Source organism: Oncorhynchus masou, chromosome 33 (genome assembly GCF_036934945.1).
Source record: "Oncorhynchus masou masou isolate Uvic2021 chromosome 33, UVic_Omas_1.1, whole genome shotgun sequence".
NCBI classification, from domain to species: Eukaryota; Metazoa; Chordata; class Actinopteri; order Salmoniformes; family Salmonidae; genus Oncorhynchus; species Oncorhynchus masou.
In genome coordinates this window covers 19,542,488-19,566,935 of record NC_088244.1, presented here as the reverse complement: position 1 = coordinate 19,566,935, position 24,448 = coordinate 19,542,488, and the positions used below count along the sequence as shown (strand labels likewise).

Genomic DNA, 24,448 nt, shown 5'->3' with positions numbered 1-24,448 from the left:
TGGACAAATATTTGGATTTGTTTAAATTACATGCACCGCAGAAATCAAATGTTCTCTAATACAGCCTCAAACCACAGGCCACCCACCCCCATACTGGACATTCTGATACTGTAACTACATGATTATTTAGCTCCTTCTGGCATTTGTAGCTGGAGTGCCTATAGGACTTTGTCAGTCCATGAGAGAAAATATCAACTGTGGAGAGTGTTATTCTAGGGAGGGCAGGTGTCCTAGTGGTTAGAGCTTTGGGATAGTAATGGAAAAGCTGCCCGTTTGAATCCCTGAGCTTACATGTGAACACTCTGTTGTTCTGCACTTGAGCAAAGCAGTTAAACCCCCTGGGTGCCCAATATGGCAGCCACCTGCACCTCTCCTCTTCAGAGGGGTTGGGTTAAAAGTGAGAGTCAAGATTTGGTCGGATCTTGTGTGCAATTGATTATTAAAAGAAATGCGTCCCCCATCACAACAGCTGCCTTGCACTTCTTGGTGTTAACAGGTAGTCTATATTTTGGAGAAGTATTTTGATTTGTTTCAATTACATGCACCGCAGAAATCAAATGTTCTCTAATACAGCCTCAAACCAAAGGCCACCCACCTTCTTGGTGTTAACAGGTAGTTGTCATTGGTTACCATGCTTTGTTTACTTTCAGAAGGAGCTCCCAGGTTATGAGAAGTCGGAATAAACTGGAGGGCTATAGATTGGTCGCCCCCCCAAACAAATCGTTTTATGGAGTCTCGTTTTGGTGTCATCTCACTGTGAGGCGCAATAAAAAGTGTGCTGTAGGTTGACCTCATTAAAGGTGTTAAAATGCTGTGAAATCAGGTGTGGCCTCAGGGAGACATTATATGTGTTCCAAGAAAAGCTAAACAAGGTAAAGAGGTGGGACTACAGTAGCATAGGTGATCACCAATAAACCAATGGCAATGGTCAATGAAGAGGTTCTGATATTCCTTAATTTCTTTAGTTTTATTTTTGGAATTTGTTTGTATTGTTAGGTATTACTACACTGTTGGAGCTAGAAACATAAGCATTTTGCTACACCTGCGATAACATCTGAAAAATAAATGTACGAGAATAATTACTTTTGATTTGATTTGAGATATGCCATAGATTTTAGCCAATAAAAGATGATTTCACATCCATCAAAATGCTGATTGTGACAACAAAGAGTTTACATCTTGATTGTCACATATATGTTCAAACCAAATAATGCAAGGCTCAAAACCGTGAACACGCTGTTGTAATGTGGAGCTGTATTCTCTGGGACAGAAAGGTGGATTTAGAGAGCTACATTCAAGGTGTTAAAACCCTTTACATGTACTTAGTTCCGTGCTTTGAATTGCCTTGCTATTTCCATGGTGCAGGCATTCAGTGGAAATAGCTGAAAAGCATTTGTATTTTGCAGCTCCTTGCACTCATAATCATAGACAATAGCGGATAACCTCACTAAAACATTTCCATGTGTTCCCGGTGTGATATATTCTGACTTATGTTTATTTAACAAATGTAAAAACCCAGAAGATGTATTTCTTCATCTTCATCGATATAGGAGTTCACATAGGCGTATCAGTGGTAAACACTGGAAAACTACAGTGGTTCATATTATATGCGGTGTAGAATACAGGCCTATGCCCTCTATCTGTTTTCATTCTGTTCATCCCATTCAGTGAAATATATTCATTGTTACTATTAAGACTGAATGAAATATCACCCTTTATATTTCTGTCACTTTCGACAGAAATAAATGGACTAATATGGGCAAAGTTAGAAGATGTAACATTTTGTAAAACTGTAACATCCTGTAAATTATATTCACTCTTAATTTCCCTTTGTGTAGCCCCCTGCAGTGCCACGTTACGCTGTCTTTACTGGGCTGCTTTGAAGACTTCCTCCCCTCACTTCATCATTGACCTACAGTACTGCTCTCTCTCTGAAAGGCAAGGGGGCTCTCTGTTAGAACAGAATGAGGGACATTTTATTGACCAATAGCCTACAGCTGTGTGTGGCAATGTGGCTGCCAGACCTGAACGGGACTGTAAAGTTGCCCTCTGGTATTAGGATTTTTATGTACCTATCTCATTTACTTATGTTAATATTCATGATTTGTACTGTTTCGTGGGTGTTTTTCAAAAATAGTACAGTGGAAACAATGAACAATGATGAGTCAGATTCTGCACACTCAATAGGGCCCAGTGACGTTAGACATGCAATCAGGTGATAATAGACAACACTAAAAGGATGAGGCAATAGACATCTTACAACCCGACAGTATATGTGACTATTGTGGACTTGCAGCTGGGGATCCCCTCTCCACCTGTTCAAACAGAGAAGAGAGATCAGCACATTGTGTCGCGCAACGGGCAGATAACATTAACACCTGCTGCACTCAGGGGGCCCCTAGCAGACAATGATGTCACAGTCAATGATGTCTACTTCAATTAAAATAATGTAAATATACAGATACTACACAACACAGCTCAGTTCTTCCCTGGTGAGAATTACCTAATTCGGGTCAGAAGAAAGTTGTTATTAACAGGTGATAAATCCCTCCCAAAGTTCTTTGAGAAAATGTGTAATGGTGGAAAGTGCTGGAGAGTTTCCGGAGGGATCCCTGAGTAAACTGGCCCAATTAGGTGGATTATTAAGAGGCAGGGACTGAAGGCGGTAGGGTGGGTGAATTAGTATTGGCAGAAGTCACCATTCAGACATGCATGACTGGGTAATAACAACAGAGCGGGATGCAATTACCTTTCCCAAATCAGCCCTGTGTCAGATCAGGTTACCCTGCGCTCAGAGGCTTTACGGCAGCCAGGTCGCCCACTGGGAGCCTCAGACCAGCATTCAAAGGTCAACTACAGTGGAGCAGCCTGCCTCTCTTGCCAAGGCTTGTTACATGATGACGTCTTTCATAAGTCACATGTGCCAAAGGTCGCAAACTTGCTTAGATAAATCTGAATTATGATGATGTCAAGGTTATTTTGAGAATTTGGTTAAACTGGAATCTTCAGTCATTTTGGTAATTAACAGGTAATCAATCTATGGTAACTTCAGTTATTTATACTCAAGTAACTTTAAAAATGTGATATATGTAGTATATAGTATACATTTTGTATATCTGTGTCCATTTTGTCCATGAGTTTCTGCTGGATATACCATATGGTTCAAGAGAAAATAGCCTAATTCATGAAAAAAGCGTCTAATCAACAATGGAATTATTTTCAATGAAGTCTTCCAACTTTTTACTTTTTTCACAGCTGCCACCAGTTGACATTTGGCCTTTTCTTGTTTAGAGAAAAGTCTCTCCTTTGTCCTCTCTTCTCCGTCCTTCTCGATATCCTCCATTTAGCAAGGAAGCACAAGTGTATCCTACCTCGGAAGAGTTTTGATATCTGACACACCCCTTTGAATCAGCTGTTGTATTGTCGGAGGAGAAAAGCATGCACATGTTTAAAAAGGATATGCTACTTATCCTTTTATCTATAAAATGTCTTGCACAACTATCTAAATTCGTTTTTATAACTTTACACATTTATTTAGGGATCCACCACTGAAAACGTAATCTGACCGATGAAGCACGAGCGGAGAAGGAGTTTCTCATAAAATCGCATTTCCGTCCACGTTCACTCCTCGCATTAATAATCATGATGAAAAGACAGCATGATCAAGCATGAAGTCTTTAGGGGGTTAGGCTACATATTGCTTGAAGTCTGTTCGCACTACAAAAGTTCAGTTAGACTTCATTACACAAATAGTAGGTGGTCTTGTGTTATACAATCTGTATCGAATGTACCATGGCTCCAGAGCAAAAGCAGACTTAAACTCAATTTCCTCCCCTGGTGTGCCTTTTCATTTGTGTCATTATGCGGCTAAACAGTTCCTACTTCTCAAATCCATCCCGTTGTGTCTCAAATCACAACGGACTCTGTTCTCCATACAATAGTGCACTGCTTTTGACCACAGTCACATTTGGGGCCCTGGTCAAAAGTAGTGCACTATTTAGGAAGTAGCAGGGTAGTTGAGAGGCATTTTGGTGTTGGTTTTAATTGCGGCTAGGGGTCTGGAGCAAGAAGTAGAGTGACACCGTGCAGGCTCCCCCAGCATTAGTGAGCTGAGCTCCACATCCAGTTAGCTCATGGGCTCAGGTCATTAAAACACCAGAGAATGCATGGCTGCCAGGCACACCCCAGGCTGAGATCACAGTCCAGCTCTGAGCTCTGGACCAGAAGAAAATCTGTGTTTGTTCCCTGGGCGGTCACGACAATGGTATGTAGTCAGTCACAATACAAGTGGACACAATGTGGGTGGATGGACTTAACCTGTACTGGACAACATCAGTGGATGCTGGCAAGATAGACTATGGGGCAAATGTTTTACCCAATTACAGGATAGCACTGAACAACACTTTGGGTCATGGATTACACTTGTACGAATTTGTTTATAACACAGTTTGTTAAACCAATGAAGACTGACAGGTGATTTCTCAAAATGAAAACGCTTGCCATCTTCATTGTGTCTCTATACAAGGGCCATCTGCTGAGATTTTCTGTACAATACTAGCAGTATACTATACTTTGTACTATACTAGTACTATACTAGCACTATACTCGTGGCAGGTAGCCTAGCGATTAGAGCGTTGGAACAGTTGCTTGTTTTAATCCCCGGGTTAAATGAAGAAGACACTTCAGTTGTGCAACTGATTAGGTACATCGTTTCCCTTTCCCTACTACATCAGATCAATAGTTCAGAAGAAGACACTTCAGTTGTGCAACTGACTAGGTACATCGTTTCCCTTTCCCTACTACATCAGATCAATAGTTCAGAAGAAGACACTTCAGTTGTGCAACTGACTAGGTACATCGTTTCCCTTTCCCTACTACATCAGATCAATAGTTCAGAAGAAGACACTTCAGTTGTGCAACTGACTAGGTACATCGTTTCCCTTTCCCTACTACATCAGATCAATAGTTCAGAAGAAGACATATGATCTCCATATTGTTTTCCCTTTTCAACAATGTGCACACAAAAACAAATGCTGGAACCATTGACTCATCCATGTCATTGATTTATAGTTGGGGTGTCCCTAAAATAAAGCCACCAATGACACCATAAATCCCCTTGTGTTTGTCTGATCAATCTATCCATTCACTAAGGGGACTTTTGTCTCTTGGATCATTCTCACTGATGGCCCCCATGACCCCTAAATAAGATAAAACAGACTGGCTCGAGGTGTGTCAGACAGTGATGGAGTTGGTGGTTGCTGACCTCTACTTGAGGGTTATTTCAATCAATAAATCAATCAATAAAATGTATTTATTTATAAAGTCCTTTTTACATCTGCAGATGTCACAAAGTGCTGTACAGAAATCCAGCCTAAAACCCCAAACAGCAAGCAATGCAGAAGTAGAAGCACGGTGGCTAGGAAAAACTCCAGAGGTTTCAGAGGTTAGTCAACATCACAGGGGTTTCCTCTCTGTTGCAACCAAGACGTAACATAGTAAAAGTAAATCTGTGACTTTCGATTAGTATGATATGTTCCCAATTTGAATTCCAATTTGTTTAGACTAACGTTAGCCAGGTGACTAGATTGCTAATGCTACTGTTAGCTAGGTGGCTAACGTTAGCTAGGCTAGTGGTTAAGGTTAGAGGTTAAGGTTAGGAGTTAGGTTAAAGTTAGGTTAAGGAAAGGGTTTGGTAACAAAGTAGCTAAATAGTAGTAAGTAGTTGCAAAGTTGCTAAATAGCACAAATGCTAACGTTGTCCATGATGATATTTGAACGCGCAACCTTTGGGCTGCGAGACATTAACGTTATGCACCTACCCATCCAACCTGACCAACCACCCTACTTAAGTGTTTGCCTTAAAGGGAAACTTGTGGATTTTTGTGGATACCATATACTTCCCTAGAGTGGAAGTCTATGGTATCTACTAGCGTGCAGCAATTACACTAACGCTAGTTAGCAACTTCCTTCAAACTGCACACAGATAGATAAAAATGGTCTCCACAAGTTCATCTGACTTTGGGGAAGTAGATTAAGAGCTTTTTTGCCAAAATCCTAATGTATCCTTTTAAGTATTATTCTGTATTTTATGTAACTATACCAAGTCTAATATTTATACTATTTGGAGTGTTGCAGATTTATGTTCATGATTAGGTCTAGTCTATGAGACCAGGCTGTCCTCTCAGGTAGACAGAGATTGGGCAAAATCTAATCAACGCTTCAGTCACGTGTCTGCCTTTTAGCGGGAGTGCAGTTTACCCACGCCATTGAATTACAGTACCTGATTGTCTTTAAACAGATACACACAGACGGCTTTCTTAATCTCTGGGCCTAAAACATGAAACACCGCATGGATCATGTGATATTTTCTTATTGAGTGAGAAGATTTGCAGGAGATTTTGTGTGTGACTTGTAGCCTTTTTAGCCTGTCCTTTGTCATTTTCAAGGTGATCGAATGGGCAAAATATGGGCATAATAGTTCTTGAGCTGCACAATCTACTTTTGGTTGATTCAGCTGGAGTTACAAGATCTACACAAAAATGTCTCAATAATTAAAATATAAATTGCGCCAGGGAAAATGACTGCATTCAGCAGTAAACACAAGTGCAATGGCTAATATTGGAATGTGACAGCAAGCAGCCTATTTCAGTAAAGTAAAAGAGCAGCGAGATGCAAGAAGCATGGGATTGGAATTCGTTCAAGCTTAAATCAGTAGCGTAATAAAATAGAGGCGCGAAATTATTCCAGACTTCTAATTTTCCAAAGTATTAGGAGAGCAAAGAAAGTTTCTGATCCGCCCTTTCCTCTCTCCCTTCGCAGAGAGCGCTTGCACATCCCCCTTCTCTTCAGAACGCGCACAACTAACTTTGGGCACAACCGCTGGCCAGTAGATAATATAGGATAGTCTACCCGTCGCACAGTGACAGAACTGAGACGAAAGGTAAATATAAACTTTTTAATCACTGCCTTTGTACACATCATTGTGAAAATGTGTTTATGCGCTAACCTTATATGAGAGACTGCTTGAGATTCTTTCCATTCTGTAAAACATGTAAGAAGTATGGTGTTTTCCTAAACGTCTACCCATCAGTTGTGTGCATGGCTTGGTGTGGCAGCATGTCACTGACTTGAACAGCTTTGTCAGGCTATATTTTCGTTCCTTTCTCCAAATAACTAAGATATCAGCATTTTAATAATATATTAAATTATGCCTATTTCACACTTCTTTGTTAAAACACAGAGAAAATGGGCTTAAATCATGTTTCCAATATAAAATGATGCAGTATTCTCTTCAATTATCCCTGAAGTTATCCCTAATGCTTACATCAATGTGTATGTAATGACAAAGTGTAAACAGTAATATTTGTTAAAAGTGATTTGGATTTATGTGAATTTGTGCACCTTATCACCCCTCAGGCTACTGACTTAATCACATTCAAGACATTCTTATGCAAAGTATACCAGATAACTTCAGTCTATCTTTAAATCTTTACAACAGTCAGAAATACAGTATTTCAAAACCTTAAGATTAACCACAAACAGTACTATTGAGAACTTTGCCTGGTGTTCATTATCATGTTAAATGTTTTCTGTGTCCTGGCAAGAGCTGTGGTTGACAAAGGTGGAGAGTGGGATGAGCAAGCCAAGCCCGCAACCATTGTTTTCAGAAGCTTTGGACATTGTGTTAACAGATTGAAAAACATACAATGTACTTTGTTTCATTGAAACAAATGAGTATTATCTATGTAAGCAAATATACAGTGGCCAGATGCATCTTCCATTCACTTTAGCTTCTTAACACAGATTCTGATAGTGTTTGTGCGTGACACATATTTATACAATCAGTTTTATTTTCCCAGACAGACTTTCCATTTATTTTTTTGAATCTCACTCTAAGATGTGGCAGACATAGGAACAATCATGCCAATTGTCTTCACATGCAATGTGCTGAATTCAACACAATTAAAACACCAAACCAGTGGGGCACATGCCAGTCAAGACTGTGAGACCTGAAATGATTCCTTACCCGCAGCTAAGCCATCATGGATTGTCTAAGTGGTGCATTAGTCTGTGCTGCAGTCCTTCTCATTCTGTGGTCTGGTATGATGAAGAGAGAAACGTAGCCCCAGATGTGAGAGAGGTAGCCAGAACCAATGTTTTACTTTCAATTGGATGTCTGATGGCTCTCAAAAGGTTTGAATTTGAAAAAAACATTGAGTTTGGAAAAGGAGATTGTAATATTTCATTTTGAAAACCTCTGCACTTGGCTGTGACTGCTATAACCTGTTAACTGTGCGCTTGGTTGAGTTTGACACTGAGGGGCTGTGTTAGTGTATGATGATAGAATCCTCACTGAAGGGAAGGCCGTGCATGGTCCCTTATATAATCAGCAATGAAGGAGGAATTTGCTCCTAGATAATAGGATGCCTCAACACAGAGCAGCACACTTTCGCATACTTACAGTCCATAACACTATATAGGTTGATAAACTCAACATTCTTATTAAAATATATTTAAACATAGTAATATAAAATATCAGGAGCATAGTATTTTAGAATATGTTGATATAGAAAACATTGACTGTATGCAGTTATGAGTTGCTTTGAGAGTTTAAAGACGTGTCAGTGCAGGTTTCTCCATACAACCAATGTACACATGAGCGTGGAGGGTGTCTATTGAGGAAAATATACCATGTCAACACGGGGTGATTTTTGCCCTCCCAAACTGCTCCACCATATGTTGGAATCCATGCACCAGCAAGCTGTTTCTTAGCACTAAGGGGGCACTATGTGTGTCTTTTGAGTCTATCTAACACTGTTAATATTCCTCAACTGAGTGTTAAACTCAGTGTTAAAGATGACTAAAATGTCAGGAGTAGATCGAATATCGTTTTTTATGCACAGAATGTTTCACTTACAACAGGAATGTATTTTGGAAAATAACTTGTGGAATCATAAAACAGATTTCTTTGCTTGAAATGTCGCAGTGTCTCTTATAACTGGACCAAGCACACGAGCAGTGGAGGAAAACAGGAAAAGTGAAATAGAAAACACTTAGTTTTCAATAATATGTTCTCTGATTTGAAGTCACATCACTGACTTGGATGACACACGAGTATAGAATTTTCTGAATAACCAGTCTGAATATGGATCACTGCAAAGATTGTTCAGTACAATAGTGTAAGAAATTCATCTTATCAAGAACTTACACACTAACCCTTACTAACACTTACACACTAACCCTTACACACTGAATTGTGCTAGACCAGTGGTTCCCAAACCTTTTATAGTCCCGTACCCCTTCAAACATTCAACCTCCAGCTGTGTACCTCCTTTAGCACCAGGGTCAGCGAACTCTTAAATGTAGTTTTTTTGCCATCATTGTAAGCTTGCCACACACACACTATACGATACATTTATTAAACGTAAGAATGAGTGTGAGTTTTTGTCCAACCTGGCTCGTGGGAAGTGACAAAGAGCTCTTATAGGACCAGGGCACAAATAATAATATAATAATCAATAATTTTTCTCTTTATTTAACCATCTTACATATAAAACCTTATTTGTTCATCGAAAATTGTGAATAACTCACCACAGGTTAATGATAATACATGCATCCTTGAAAGGATGCATGTACAGCAACTGCAATGTTAGCTTGTATTGGGTTGTCTTAAATGATTTTCCACACACAGTCTGTGCCTGTATTAAATTTTCATTCTAGTGAGGGTGGAGAATCCACTCTCACATAGGTATGTGGTTGCAAAGGGCATCAGTGTCTTAACAGCGCAGCCCAATCCAGAAATCTGGCAGAGGTTTCTGATTTAAATTACATTTTCACAGAACAACTTGTTACAATTTCGATGAGGCTCTCTTGTTCAGATATTTGTAAGTCGACTGGAGGCAGGGCATGAACGAGATAGCGAATCCAGTTGTTTGTGTCATCCGTTTCGGGAAAATACCTGCGTAATTGTGCACCCAACTCACTCAGGTGCGTCGCTATATCGCATTTTATATTGTCCGTAAGCTTGAGTTAATTTGCACACAAAAAATCGTGCAATGATGGAAAGACCTGTGTGTTGTCCTTGTTAATGCAGACAGAGAAGAGCTCCAACGTCTTAATCATAGCCTCAATTTTGTCCCGAACATTGAATATAGTTGGGAAGAGTCCCTGTAATCATAGATTAAGATCATTCAGGCAAGACAAAACATCACCCAGATAGGCCAGTCGTGTGAGAAACTCGTCAGACAAGTGGAAATTATGGTCAGTAAAGAAAACTTTAAGCTCGTCTTCTTTCAATTAAAAAAAAATGCGTCAATACATTGTCCCTTTATAACCAGCGCACCTCTGTATGTGAAAGCGTTACATGGTCGCTGCCCATATAGTGCAGAAAATACACAAGAGTTCAGGGGCCTTGCTTTAACAAGGTTAACCATTTTCACTGTAGTGTCCAAAACGTCTTTCAAGCTGTTTGGCATTCTCTTAGCAGCAAGAGCCTCTCGGTGGATGCTGCAGTGTACCCAAGTGACGTTGGGAGCAACTGCACACGCATTACCACTCCAATATGTCTCCAAGTCATGGCTTTTGCGCCATCAGTACAGATACCAACACATCTTGCTCAAAAACTCCTGTGGCTTATTGTTCAAATTGTCATGTTTTGTTTCTAAATGTCTGCGCAAGAGTGAAGGTTTCATTGAGTTGTGAGATAGTACTTTTGCACATATAACACACTATGGCTGAGGAAAGGCACTACACCAAATATAAGTGAACCCCAAATCAATGTAGTTCTCATCATATTTGTGCTTCTTCGATGGTCCAACGTCCCTGTTTGTTGTTCGGTGCTTTCCTGGGTAAGGGGGCAGTAGCTCTTCGGCTGCATCAGATTCACAACCATCAGTGTCCATGCTTGCCGGGCTAACAACAAATGTAGAATTACTGATGCTAGCATTGGATGTGCTTGTGGAAGCAGAACAACTGGTGTCGTCAACAGGTGCAGGTGTAGTACTGCTGGTAGTAGCAGTACTACCAGTAGAGCTGGTATGTGTCTCTTACCTTTTTCAATCATTTATCAATTTTTTGAGCAAATGGAATAAGCAGCAGCTACGTTTGGCTACATATGGGACCGTTAGTGGAATTCCCGCGAGAGCGTAACGGTTAATGCGATTGGATGTTAATTATTTGACTAGGCTACCTGTATTTGACATTGTGTTGTTAGTGAAACGAGGTTACTCAGGTGAGAAAAAAACCTCGCCCAAATGTATAGCCCCGTTGGAAAATATAAATGGACAGAATCTTTTATTTTATTTTGTGTAAACAAAATGTAAAAAATACATGTGAATCACATTTTCATTTGGCGTACCCCTGACGGTATTGTGGGTACCCCAGTTTGGGAATAGCTGTATTAGATGATTAGCTTAGCTTATTGTATCTGTTGAAGTTGTTCATGCTCTGTCAGGTGCAGTACTGCAGGTGGAGTACTTTCATCTGTTAGTGCTCCTAACAACTTGTTGCTGTACCTCAACAATACCCTCTTCATCTTAAAGAAACTTAACTTTATCAAGCTTTTTACAAGGCAATAATAAAGTAAGTTGATATTGTTGCTGATAAACAATCTTCTGCTCCAAGCACTGTCAACTTTTTATGTGTGGGCCTCCAATTGTATTGTATTGTTTCGGAATGTTTTGTTATTTCAGCTTTGCTTTTCTAACTGTGGAAAGTTTGTCTAGGGTTGTCCATATTTCCCCCCAACCCTATCCGGCGTTACCTGTAGCCAAATGTCCATGCCAATGTCATGTAAACCACAGCATGCATCCACAGCTGTGCTGTGACCCAAGAGAGTGGGCATGGAAAAACATACATTAGCTCAATGGTCAATTTTAGTCTAGGCATAATGACAGTAATGTTAGCTAGTTTAAACACACTGGTGGGACCCAGTTCAAAGGAAATCAGATACAAGTTTATTTGACACGTACACAGGTTACAGCAGCTGTAAACAGTGCAGCAAAATACTTACCTGCAGCTTCCTCAACAATGCAGTTCAACTATCGAGACCAATAATATCAAAAGTCAATCAAAAACAACAAGTAAGTAGAAGAAACAGACAACTTGGTGATTACCTTATGGTTCTGTCACTACAGCAACATAACAGAACAGATGTTATGTCTCTTTCATTCTCACAGGTTGAAGGAGGCCATTTGAAATCGGACCTTCAACATCATTCTCACTCTTGTTCGACTGCAGAGGACTGGGCACAATTGTTATCAACAAATTCAATTTTCAACATTTGTTCTTGGGGGACTTTTATGCAAAATGAACCAAAAGAATTTGATGCTCTTTCAATGTGTGCTCCTGTTGTGCCTGGGCACCTGTCTAAGCCAAAGGGACTGTACAAGCGTGGATTGTCCAGTGTTGGACAACTGCATTGAGGAGGATTTGGAGAAGGGCGCTTGCTGTGCCACCTGTGTTAAAATAGGATGCTCATGTGAAGGTTACCAGTACTATGACTGCATCCACGCAGGATTCCGGAATGGGAAAGTTCCAGAGGGAGAATCTTACTTTGTGGATTTCGGAAGCACAGAATGTTCTTGTCCACAGGGAGGCGGGAGGATCGGGTGCCATTTCATCCCGTGTCCCGAGATCCCTCCCAACTGCATCGCTGTCGCGGAACCCACGGATGGGTGTCCCCAGTGTGAGCGCATTGGCTGTATCCATATTAACCAGAAATACGAGGCAGGTCACTCCTTCCAGATGGACCCTTGTCAGGTGTGTCACTGTCCTAATGATGGCGGAAGCCTGATGTGTTCCCCTATCCCTGACTGTGACTCTGGTAACGTTAAGAAGCCCATGATAGCAACAACCACACAGAACAACGACCCTCAGAGAGACCTCAGCAAACTGCATGATAACAAACAGAGAAGCCCGCTAGACCCATTCGCCACCGCTAACACCTTACCTCTTTACAAAGAGGAGCCATCTGTCCTGGATGAAGATGAGGATTATGACTACACACTGCCTGACCCCACATCTACCTCTCCACAAGACCTAGTCCAGCCATCAGAATCTACCACGGTGTCACCATCCTATGCTGAGACAAGCTCTTCTCCTTATGAGATTTTTAATGACCTGAGGCAGGAGCTGAGAGAGAGACTAGGAACATACGATCAGGAGCGAACAGAGGAGGCGGCCGTTACTGAGGATCCACATCACATAGATCAGACCACCTCAAGTGAGTCAACAACATCAACAACTACACAGGAAGTGACCTCAGAGAGCCAAAGGCGTCAACAGGAGGTTGTTGACCGGGACAACAGGCATCACAGAGACAGTGACAGAATGATGAAGAGTGACAGTTCGGAGGACGTCACACCAACTGTCCGTAGTGACAAGGGAGTGAGACACACTGGCCTCCACGAACAAAGAGACAGCCACAGCAGTCACCACCATGATGGCAGTCTTTTATCCCAAAGTCATGGAAGGCACCTTGAGGAGCAGCGTGAGGAGCCCAGACCTGACCAGGAGTCTTCATTCCCCACAGAGAAGTTCAGCCCGACCAGCAGAGCTCCTGTCACGAGGGAGGAGGGAGACCAGCTGGCCAGGAGACAGCCCCACACCCTCTTCAACTACCAGGTCCCAAACGAACAGCCTGGAAACACTGAGGGTAAGTCGACAACACTAATATGGACACTGTGGTTTTGATATAGTTGATATTGAACAGCTCTACCAGTCCACAGTCTAAAACAGTAAGGTACTGCCGATATGTTTCTATTCATTTTCTATAATTGCTTTATTTAACGTGAGTAAATCACATACAATGACCTTTGAGACCTAGTGAAAGGCACTATACATGACAGCAGTTCTTGTATGTGCAATTTGTTAATTCATTAAAAGATAGGAACTACATTCATCCAATGAAATGGTTTGTGCCTGTGACAACAGTAGCCCAGTGTTAGAGCCTCAGATGATTTACTGCCCTTGTTCTCTTACATCCTGTGTTCCATGTAGGAATTGTTAATCAGTCTATAGTAGCTGCTACTGTAGCTGGCGCTGGGTCCAGGAAAAGCTATGGTTCATGGAAAGCAAATGGTCCCTAGACAGTGAGTCTTCGACTATCCTACTCATGACAGGGGTTGGAGATAACTATGCTTGTATTTTTGTACTTTTTTTTAGTACTTATTTTAGTTAGGCATTTTATCAAATGGAAATTCCTTAGGATAACCTCTCAATAAAGGACTACAATGGAGTCATTTGGAGAATTGAAGGATGTTTTCTTTCATTCAAACCCAAAGTGACAGATGATACAGTATTGTGACATGTCTGTATCTTCCTTGTGGCGTCTACATCAGTGTCTTCCATCCTTCCAGGAGCCTCCTGAACACCGCTTAACTTCTGTAGCGGTGTCACTCACGTACCATCATCATAAGCTCTCAGAGCTAGCAGGCCTCCCCAGGGAATAAATACTGTACAAGAGCAGCTTCTGAGATGGACAGCAGATGATGAAGACATTAGTTAAATGTCTGGAGGTTAAGAGGGTACAGTGTTCATAGAGAATACCTATCTCTGCTTTCAACTTGAGGTCGTCTCGTCTGTGACACATTCATAGGTAGTAGCTGTGATTGTTTATGCCCTCTGAATGGCCGCTGTGTGGGGCCTCCAATATGTTGGATAGTCTTCTCATGAAATCAGGTTTCACCCTGAGAGAAAAATCCCTCAATCAGATCATGAGATTCCTATAGGGTTTATGGGTTTACCTTTCATAATGTTTACAGTAATACAGTGATTTGAACTGAATAAACTCCATGTGATTTCATCACCGCCACTGTACAGCTACTGAATGACGAACTAGGTCAGAGCTATGGGAGTTCAGACTCTTGTACTATACTGTAAGTAGGTATCGTGTAACAAACAGTCATCTGTGGATTTTCCCAGCCTCGGCAAGCCATCCGGCTTTACTACACTATCACTGTTCAGACCTGTTGGTATTTTTCTCTGCTTTCAGCATAGGAATGTATAGTATGTATTAGCTGCATGGGGTGATTCTTTGGGAGTTAGCACAAGAGATACCTGCCACATACATTCCATGCGGAGAGGGTAGATTATGTCAGTTCTTGTCTTCCTCAGTGGCGTTGGCGTTTACAATTCACACAATTTGTTTACAAAGACAAGACGAAGGTCTGGTCAACTTCTCCAGTATGCCTTATGCCTGCCTGTGAGTAAATATCCCCCGGCCTGCCTTGGCTGCAGTGCAACACATAGATTTGTCTTGACAGATGCCCTCAACTGTTTTTCACGCTGCATATCAGAATATTAGGATATCATCCAAAAATTAAATGGTAGATTACTGTTGCTTCACGGTTGGTTGACTGAGAGAGTCTTAGTTCATTCACATCCATGCCTGTCCAACACACCCTGAGTATCTCTGCCCTGTCTGGAGCAGCGACATAGAGATGACTGGCCTGGCTATTGTCCAGCCTCTGGGTCAAACTGTAATTGTTAAGCAGGGCCGGACTACCACACTTGGGGCCCCTACCTCCAGGGGGCCCCCAACCCATTTTGTTTTTGATATCCTACACATTTTGCCATGATGCTGAGAGAAAATGTTGCCATTTTAAAGCTAATTTACTGCCATTCTATCCTTTTTGCCATTTCTTATGACGTGTTCATATGCTTGACCACCAGGGTGCCACCAACCCCCCCCAGAGCACGTGCCCTGCTTGCCTGGCCCTGTTGTTACTGTAAGGATCAGAGGTCATGGTCACTGGGTGAAGGGAAAGAGGTTCCAGCATGGTGATATCCTTAAGGACAGGAAGAGACTCAGTTGACAAGACCCTGAATACTGCCTGTTATCAACCCCCTTTAGGGCAGCATGCCGGGGTCTTTGGGAGAGGAAAGGAGAAGCATGCACTACAAAAACACAACTATTTTTCACTACACATAAACCGGCCTAGTTTCTATTGAAGTAAAAAATATCTCTCGATAACTACCCTGCTCCGTCTGGAGTCTGGGCTACTACCCTCCCTCTACCAGTTACAAGTTGTGGGGGTTTGTAGGCACTCCGATGCTGTCATGGCCGTGTTGGTGTAGGATTTCACAGGAAAGGGCATAATACACGTGATGAATGAGACCTCTGTTGTGGCCTGATTGCCGGGCGCTACTCGCTGGTCCCTCATGAGCCGCTGTGATTACGCTCACTGTGATTACGCTTCTCCCATGAGGCACTGGGCCTCCCAATCCAACCATTAATCACTGGAGCTCCGCTAGACTTTCACACTCTTCTCCTGCTCAAGAAACTTACTTAGCCTACTCAACCAAGCTGAAGCCATTTTGGGATCGATTTGTTAAACAGGCATAGGAAAATCTAAGGCGTCTACAAAAAGTTCAAGTCATTTTGGACTTTTGTCCAAAACTCAATAATTTTCAGTAGCCACTATGCTGTAATTTTTGCCCTCATTATTTGTGTCAGGGTTATAGCAAGGAGGACATTTGTATAATTGCCGCTCACAACACCTACTGTTGCATCCAGAGCTGGATTAAGAAATCATAGGCCCCAGCGATTTTGTTTTTTTATATAGGCTCCGCCCATCTCCACTTCCCGGCACACCATCATTTTCTGTAAACAAATCTGTGCACCAAGATGCAGTTCGATGTGTGATAAATTTACTGTTGAAGAAAAAGCTGCTTTATAATAAATCCATAATAACATTTGCAATGTTGCATAGCCTACAGTTGAGCAGAGGTGTTTTTAGGATTTCCACACATGGGGAACATGTTAGCAATTCTACATATTATACATGATAGAACACATTAGCTGAATCTTTTTTAATACCATACAAATTACCGAAATGAGTGGCTACTCTAACAATCTGAGATCAACAGGTCTTGAATTCAAACAAACAATAGCCAAGGCCAATGAAGCATCACACAGATTGAACAGTATTAAGAGGCAATGAGGACAGCACAATAAGTGCTGTTATTGTGAAGTGGAAAAGTCTAGGAGCAATGATGGCTCAGCTGCAAAATGGTAGGCTACAGAAGCTCACGGAATGGGACCGCTGAGTGCTGAAGTGCCTAGCTCGTATAAATAGTCTGTCATCGGTTGCAACACTCGCTACCGAGTTCCAAACTGCCTCTGAAAGCAACGTCAGCAAAATAACTGTTCATCGGGAGCTTCGTGAAATGGGTCTCCATGGCTGAGCAGCCGCACACAAGCCTAAGATCACCATGCGCAATGCCAAGCATCGGCTGGAGTGGTGTAAAGCTTGTCGCCATTGGACTCTGGAGCAGTGTTAACGTTCTCTGGAGTGATGAATCATGCTTCACCATCTGGCAGACTGACAGATGAATCTGGGTTTGGCAGATGCCAGGAGAACGCTACCTGCCCGAATGCATAGTGCCAACTGTAAAGTTTGGTGGATGAGGAATAATGGTCTGGGGCTTTATGTCATAGTTCGGGCTAGGCCCTGTAGTTTCAGTGAAGGGAAATCTGAACGCTACAGCATACAATGACATTCTAAACAATTCTGTGCTTCCAACTTTGTGGCAACAGTTTGGGTAGGCTCTTTCCTGTTTCAGCATGACTATGCCCCGTGCACCAAGCAAGGTCCATACAGAAATGGTTTGTCAAGATTGGTGTGGAAGAACTTGACTGGCCTGCACAGAGCCCTGACCTCAACCACATCAAACACCTTTGGGATGAATTGGAACGTCGACTACGAGCCAGGCCTAACCGCCCAACATCAGTGCCCTAATGCTCTTGTGGCTGAATGGAAGCAAGTCCCTGCAGCAATTTTCCAATATCTAGTGGAAAGACCAGCTCCATATTAATGATTTTGGAATGAGCAGGTTTGATGAGCAGGTGTCCACATACTTTTTGTCATGTAGCTGCAACCAACCATAGAAATATAATCCATAGATGGCAGTTCCCATTCAAGTCAGGACTAGCAGCCATTGGTATTGTAGCTATGAGTTTAATCTTCAAATTGCCAGGGTAAGAGGTTCCAAAACCCTTCTATGGATTATATATGTCTATGGCCACAGCACAACAAGTTGTATATTTGGCTAGCATGCTGGCCAATAGCAGCCTTTCCGACTACAGGCAACTGGTAACTGCCAAAATAAAGGAAACACTTGAGTAAATGAAGGATACAAATAATATGTCATGGCGTGGGGTGCATTTTTCCTGTCATGGTTTAGGTACACTTGTAGAATCTTTGACAAGGATCATTAAAGCTGTTCTGGCAGCTCGTAGTGGCCAAACACCCTTTTAAGACACTATGTTTCCTTTATTTCTGCAGTTACCTGTGTATGCTTGTTATAAAATTTTATCCACAGTCATTTAAAAAAAAACTATGGATCCTCTGTTGCTAAATCATGCTCTCTGGTGTATTTTGAACCTTGAGAGTGGGTTCTTGTGGTTGGATAAAATAATATTAAAATTACAGATTTATTTTATTTTATTTGCTTTGTCTCTTGGGCCCCCTATGGACTTGGGTCCAGCCCATGTCTCACACAATTGACCAGTCACATTTATTTATTACGCAGTTACCCAATCAAGGCAGGGCCCCCCAATTACCCACATGTGCCCCCTACCTCTTCTCCTCCCCCAATCTGACGATTAGCTTAGCGGCAGTAAGCAGCAACAGGCTGTCTACATTCATTGAGAGAGGGCTCCTGAATCCTCCTGTGGTTGGTGGTTGCAGTAAAACATTTGTAAAATATATATTACATAATATAATATATACTATATAATATATACTATATGTATTTATTTTCTCCATAAAAAATAAAGAAAATGCTGTTCCTCGGGCCCCAATGGGCCTGGGCCCAGTGGCTTCAGCCCCGGTAAACTCCTGCATTAATCTGTCCCTGGTAGCATCTGGGAGTGAACTAGGCAGATATGTAATTTTAGTGCTGATGAAAAGGAGTGTGAATTCCAGACCTGGCCACATCAGGGTTCATCTTTACCGCTACTTTGAGGGTAGCGCTTGGAGGGGGTTGATCCTCTAGCCAATCTACTGTAGGGGAGTTTCCAGGACATTTCCAGGAAGGCTTATCTTATATTGCATGTCTTTACCATAAAAGGGCAAACTTATCCACAAAACCACTCAGAATTGAAAATATGAACCCGACAAAGCCATATGCAGGAAACCAGATCGTCAACAAGACCGAGAGATGGCATGAGATTGGTGATAAATACAACTGAATAACAGCTCTGCCACTTGTATCCATCTGCATGAATGTAAGTGCAATCATGGTTACGTAAGGCCAACAGCTTGCAGCTATTTTCAGCATATTATAAATCTGTTCTCATGGTTAAAGATTAGATGCTATGCTTTATTATTCTTCATTGATGTGATTTGACCTGGCATTCAAACATTTGCAACGGGCCAAATAAGATTAGAGAGGTTTACCTGTGTGACCACAAATCAAATCAAATCGTTATTTGTCACATGCGCTGAATACAACAGTGAAATGCAGACTTACAAGCCCTTAACCAACAATGCAGTTTTAAGAATACATATTTTTTTTAGAAATATAACAAATAATTAAGGACAGATCCCGGAAATGCAACCCTCTTTAGTGTGTGTGTGCATGTGCGTGTGCGTGTGCATGTGCGTGTGTGTGTGTGTGTGTGAGTGTGCGTGTGTGCGTGTGTGTGTGTGTGCGTGTGTGTGTGAGTGTGTGTTTATATTTGGTGAGGTTATTGCCATATAACTCTATTGGATTAGGTTTTTGAATACTTACTCATCAATATTAAAAGGAAAAGCTAACACCTTTTGGAAATAACAACCGTTGTTTCTTTACAGTAATGTTCCCATCTGAATGGCTACATATAAATGAGACTGTTTTAACTGCAGCTTGCAAATCCAACCATGCTGAGCAGTTGGGCAATTTTCCCCCCCTGTGGTATCTGATGTTACAAAATGCAAAATCTGGATTTGGATGGATGTGCCAAGGCATGGAATTAAACAATATCCTGTCCTTTGGGTTGTGAAAACAGGCTGTGATATATTACCCATAGAACACCAACAGGAAATGGCTCCACACGTTGGAGTAAATGAGAGGTCTGGCGAGGGTGTGTTGCATCTAACCATAACTCTACATGTAGGGAAATAATCACATTCAAGAGCTCTATCCTTGAAATGCAGATTGATTCTAGTCTGTTTCAATGTCAATCAAAATCAAATGAGTTGTATTTATTTGCATTTTTCACAGACATATTTTACAGAATGCTTAGCAAAACAGTGGAAAGGAACAAACAGCCAGACCTAAACTAACTATACTGTATACTGTAACATTGATTGCAATCCTGTCAATGATGGTGATCATTCAGATCACCGTAGCCAATCAGGAGTCGGGACGAGGCGATGGGACATTTCAGTGTGTGTCTGTGCCTCGTACTGGTCTGGTCATCCATCCAACACCACATGGACATGTAATAGGATCAGAGGTTAGAGAGGGAAACCATCAAAGACAGTGGGGTCTGGATGGCCCTCAGGGCTCCCAACCACAAACCACAGCCCAGTCAAGAGTTCAGACTCCAGAGAGAGTGATGGATCACACACATCCATCTGTTCTACGATCACTACTATCAGACTCAGTCACTATCAGGGTGATCAGGATAAATAGCTGTCGATACGCTATCTTCTTCAACATGCGTCAGCCGGCCATGGAAAGGAAGTCATGCTGATGGGGGAAACACCCTCCCTGTTAAGTCATAGACAGCTGGGGCGTTCCACCAATTGAGTACCTTTTGGGTATTGTAACTTGTTAAAAAAATGTTTTATTCCACTACATTTTGATAAAAGATTAACTTTTGGCTCAATGGCTAATTACTTCCCACTCATCTCCCCTGTAACTATTCTCCAGGTCGTTGCTGTAAATGAAAATGTGTTCTCAGTCAAATGTACCTGATAAAATAAGGGTCAAATAAAAACAAATTATAAACTGTACAGCAGCGTCGGCCACCAATTTATGGCACAAGGATGGAGACATGTCGGGATGCTAGCGGCTCCCCTCTTGTTTTCAATACTCTCAATGGATGGTGGTGGTGGGCTACAGTGCTGTGTGAGTGTGATATTATTGCAACTTAACAGGCTGGCAGACAGATGTAATGACAGGCCAAGAAAAGAGAGATGTACCTAGAACCACCTATCAAGGCCACCTCCACAACTTTCCTCCTCACATGATAAATCAGCCATGGGGGTGATTACACACCTGAATGGAACATATTTGCTTTAGTCTCCTAATTAGAGAGATGCAGCATATTCATGGGCTGAGCTTAGACATGGTTCCGCTACTCCAGGTAATTGTTTCAAGGCTGTAAAGTGGCTGTTTCAGTCTAAATGTTTGACCTTTATCTGCAGGGTCTCGTTTCAGAGCCTTTTTGATGTCGTTAACTCAAAGGCCTCAATTCAATCAAACCTGCATTGTGGTATTTTCAAAGTAGCTCCTTTCCCCTTTAAAAAAAAAAACAACTTAAAATGGTCTTGGGTTCTGTAAAAACTCACAGATTTCATAATAAGAAGTATGTGTTTCTGGGCAGACATTTGTCAACTAAGACCTTGCACAAATATTGCTTTGGCATGTTCAACTGAATTCCAGTCAAACTACAAATAATATCTTACCTTTTTATTGAGCACATGGGACCGTTCTGTACTACGTTGTATGATTGCTATACTGATTCCAGCTGGATATAAAAATGGGTAGGATGCAAATGAAAAAGATGACTGATGAAGCTCTGTCTTATAATAATAACAAATTCACGCAGGTTCAAAGAACATTGTCAGAGAGCACGAATGGTGACAGATATTTATGCATCAAAGAGGCCTTGCCTTCTCTGAGGTTCCCTATCTTTTCATTTCTAAACCTATAAATGATTCACTGCTGTGCAGCACATTCTCCACTGGAAATAAACAGCTTGGTGCTCACATGAAAAGGCATGTCAAGGAGAGTGGGCCATCAGGACCAAAACAAAGGAAAGTGAATCACTAAGAAAAGTTGGGGAAGTTAATTCATGACGAGAGAATTAATGACCAGTTAACATAAGCTCCTTCAAACAAATACTTTTGCTTATTTGTTACTATGCTAATTTCACATTATTTATCCTTTCTGGCTCTTTCTTTAATTGGACTCATGTTTTAGTTGATTTTGTAGACTGTGGAGTTTAATCATGGTATTGGGTAAAGATCTCCACTTAGCACTTTTCTCTGTACCGCCTACAGCTGCTCTTCTATTAAATCAATTGCTACATTTGAATCAGCCTACATAATAATTGACAAATTAAAGTTATAAAAAGGTATACAAATGAGTTTTTACAGTCTGCTGATTTAGAAACAGTGCAGCTAGAAGGTCCACAAACACAGTTTTAGAACAAAGTCCCAGTTGTGTTTCACAAGGGTAAACCCTTCAATAATATCGTAACAGTCTTAAGATATTATGTCGTTTTATGAAATGTCATTTGTCAAAACCATTGTAAGGCACAAAAGAGTCATTTGACCAATGTTGTCCCCAGGGTGGTACGGATTACTTGAACATTTTAATTTATTGCAGATTACATGACAATAAACATGATTAGTAACAAAATCCATTGAATTACTCAAAATGAATTCATTTTGAGTAATGATAACTTTTGGATGACTTCCTTGGTTAGACGGCATCTGCCTCCTCAATTGATTCTGCATACCGATCAGTTCTCTCTCTAACACTGTCCACCCAACCCCCCAGCATCCTTAGGCAAGTGCTGGCTCAAATTCCTGCTGCATCTTCGTGATGACATGGCATCACTGCTAAAAGGTCAGCTTCACTATCAAGTTCCAGGGAAAGCGTTCCCAACTGTAATTCTTAGATTGTGAAATGATAGGCCTATTACCCCAAGCCACCAAGCAGATTGTGGCCAGTAAAAGAGGAAATGGTCTGACCCACCCTTACCTTGGGCTCCCGAGTGGCGCAGCGGTCTAAGGTACTGCATCTCAGTGCTAGAGGCATCACTACAGACCTGGTTAGATTCCAGGCTGTATCACAACCGGCCATGATTGGAGTCCCATAGGGTGGCGTACAATTGGCCCAGCATCGTCCGGGGTAGAATGTCATTGTAAATAAGAATGTGTTCTTAACTGACTTGCCTAGTTAAATAAAGGTACAAATAAAAAATTAAATAATAACATAACAGGTTGGTATGATAAAGATGTCAATAGACAGATGTAATGGATCTAAGAGAAATCAGATGATTTGTTATCCCAGTGCTTGGGAAGTGAACAGGGTGGAGCTGTGTTGACACAAAGATCATGATGGTTTTTTTTTACAAATCCTGACGTAAAAAAAAAAGTTTCTGTGGAAAGCCACCAACAAGAAAAAATGTGTCCGTTTTGGAGATTCCAAACAGATTACAACAGAAGAGAAAGCTTTTATTCCCACTGAAAACAGTGTGGCTCAGCAAGCTTTCAAATAGGTTCCAAAATAGTATGTGTATAAGGCAACCATTTGCAGCCCACATCTTGATATTAGAAAAAAACCATCTCAAATGTAATCAGATGTTTTTAAGAATATAACTGTAATTTTTAAGTAATGCGGTCAGGTTACAGATACTTTATTTTTGTAATTGTTTGTTGTATAGAGGAGACCAAAGCGCAGCGTGATTAGAATACATTCTTCTTTTAATGAACAAAGAACACTTAACAAACTATACAAAACCAACGTGCCGCTATAAACAACAAGTGCTGACATGCGACTACACATAGACAATAACCCACAAAATACCCAATGAATATGGCTACCTAAATATGGTCCCCAATCAGAAACAATGATAAACAGCTGCCTCTCATTGAGAACCAATCTCGGCAACCATAGACATATAAAGCCCTCAACTAGAAAAAATCCATAAACATACAAAAACCCTAGACAGGACAAAAACACATATACCCACCCTTGTCACACCCTGACCTGACCAAAATAATACAGAAAACATAGATAACTAAGGTCAGGGCGTGACAGTAATCTGATTAGGTCATCCCTGGTACTAATTTACTAGCCAACCCTGATTGTCCCATGATAATATAAACTATCTCATAAGAGAGACATGGTCCAAGATGGTTGTAGCAGAGGACTTGGCAGCCTAGTTGGGAAGGAGCAGTAACAGAACACACAGTCATAAATGAACACCTATCAATAGGCAGCAGTGGTAATACATTTCACAGGCAATAACATTGCACACCACAAATATGAATGGCCAGTACTTAACGCAGAAAATATATAAAGACATCATTTGCATTAATATTACAAACATTCAAAATGATTACTGAAAGGGGATAAACCAAATAAGGGGAAGCGCCAGCACACAACCTGTGGCTGTGTGGTGAATTTGACTGGCGTGCGCACCGCACAGAGACAATTCACAGAGGTGGTGAGTAGATTAGAGCAGGTTGGCGATAGAACAATGTCAATCATAAAGTCCTTG

At 41.4% G+C, this 24,448-nt stretch overlaps 1 protein-coding gene across 1 annotated transcript in view; it reads left to right on the top strand.

Moving 5' to 3' along the window:
- The first annotated feature begins 6,849 nt into the window (after window positions 1–6,849).
- The window catches only part of LOC135527974 (fibulin-2-like), a 50,052-nt gene continuing 32,453 nt past the window's right edge, over window positions 6,850–24,448 (top strand). The window contains exons 1-2 of the mRNA XM_064956683.1: window positions 6,850–6,940; window positions 12,177–13,654. Of these exons, the coding sequence (XP_064812755.1) occupies window positions 12,307–13,654 (1,348 nt within the window). The 5' untranslated portion in view covers window positions 6,850–6,940; window positions 12,177–12,306. The remainder of the gene's footprint in view (window positions 6,941–12,176; window positions 13,655–24,448) is intronic.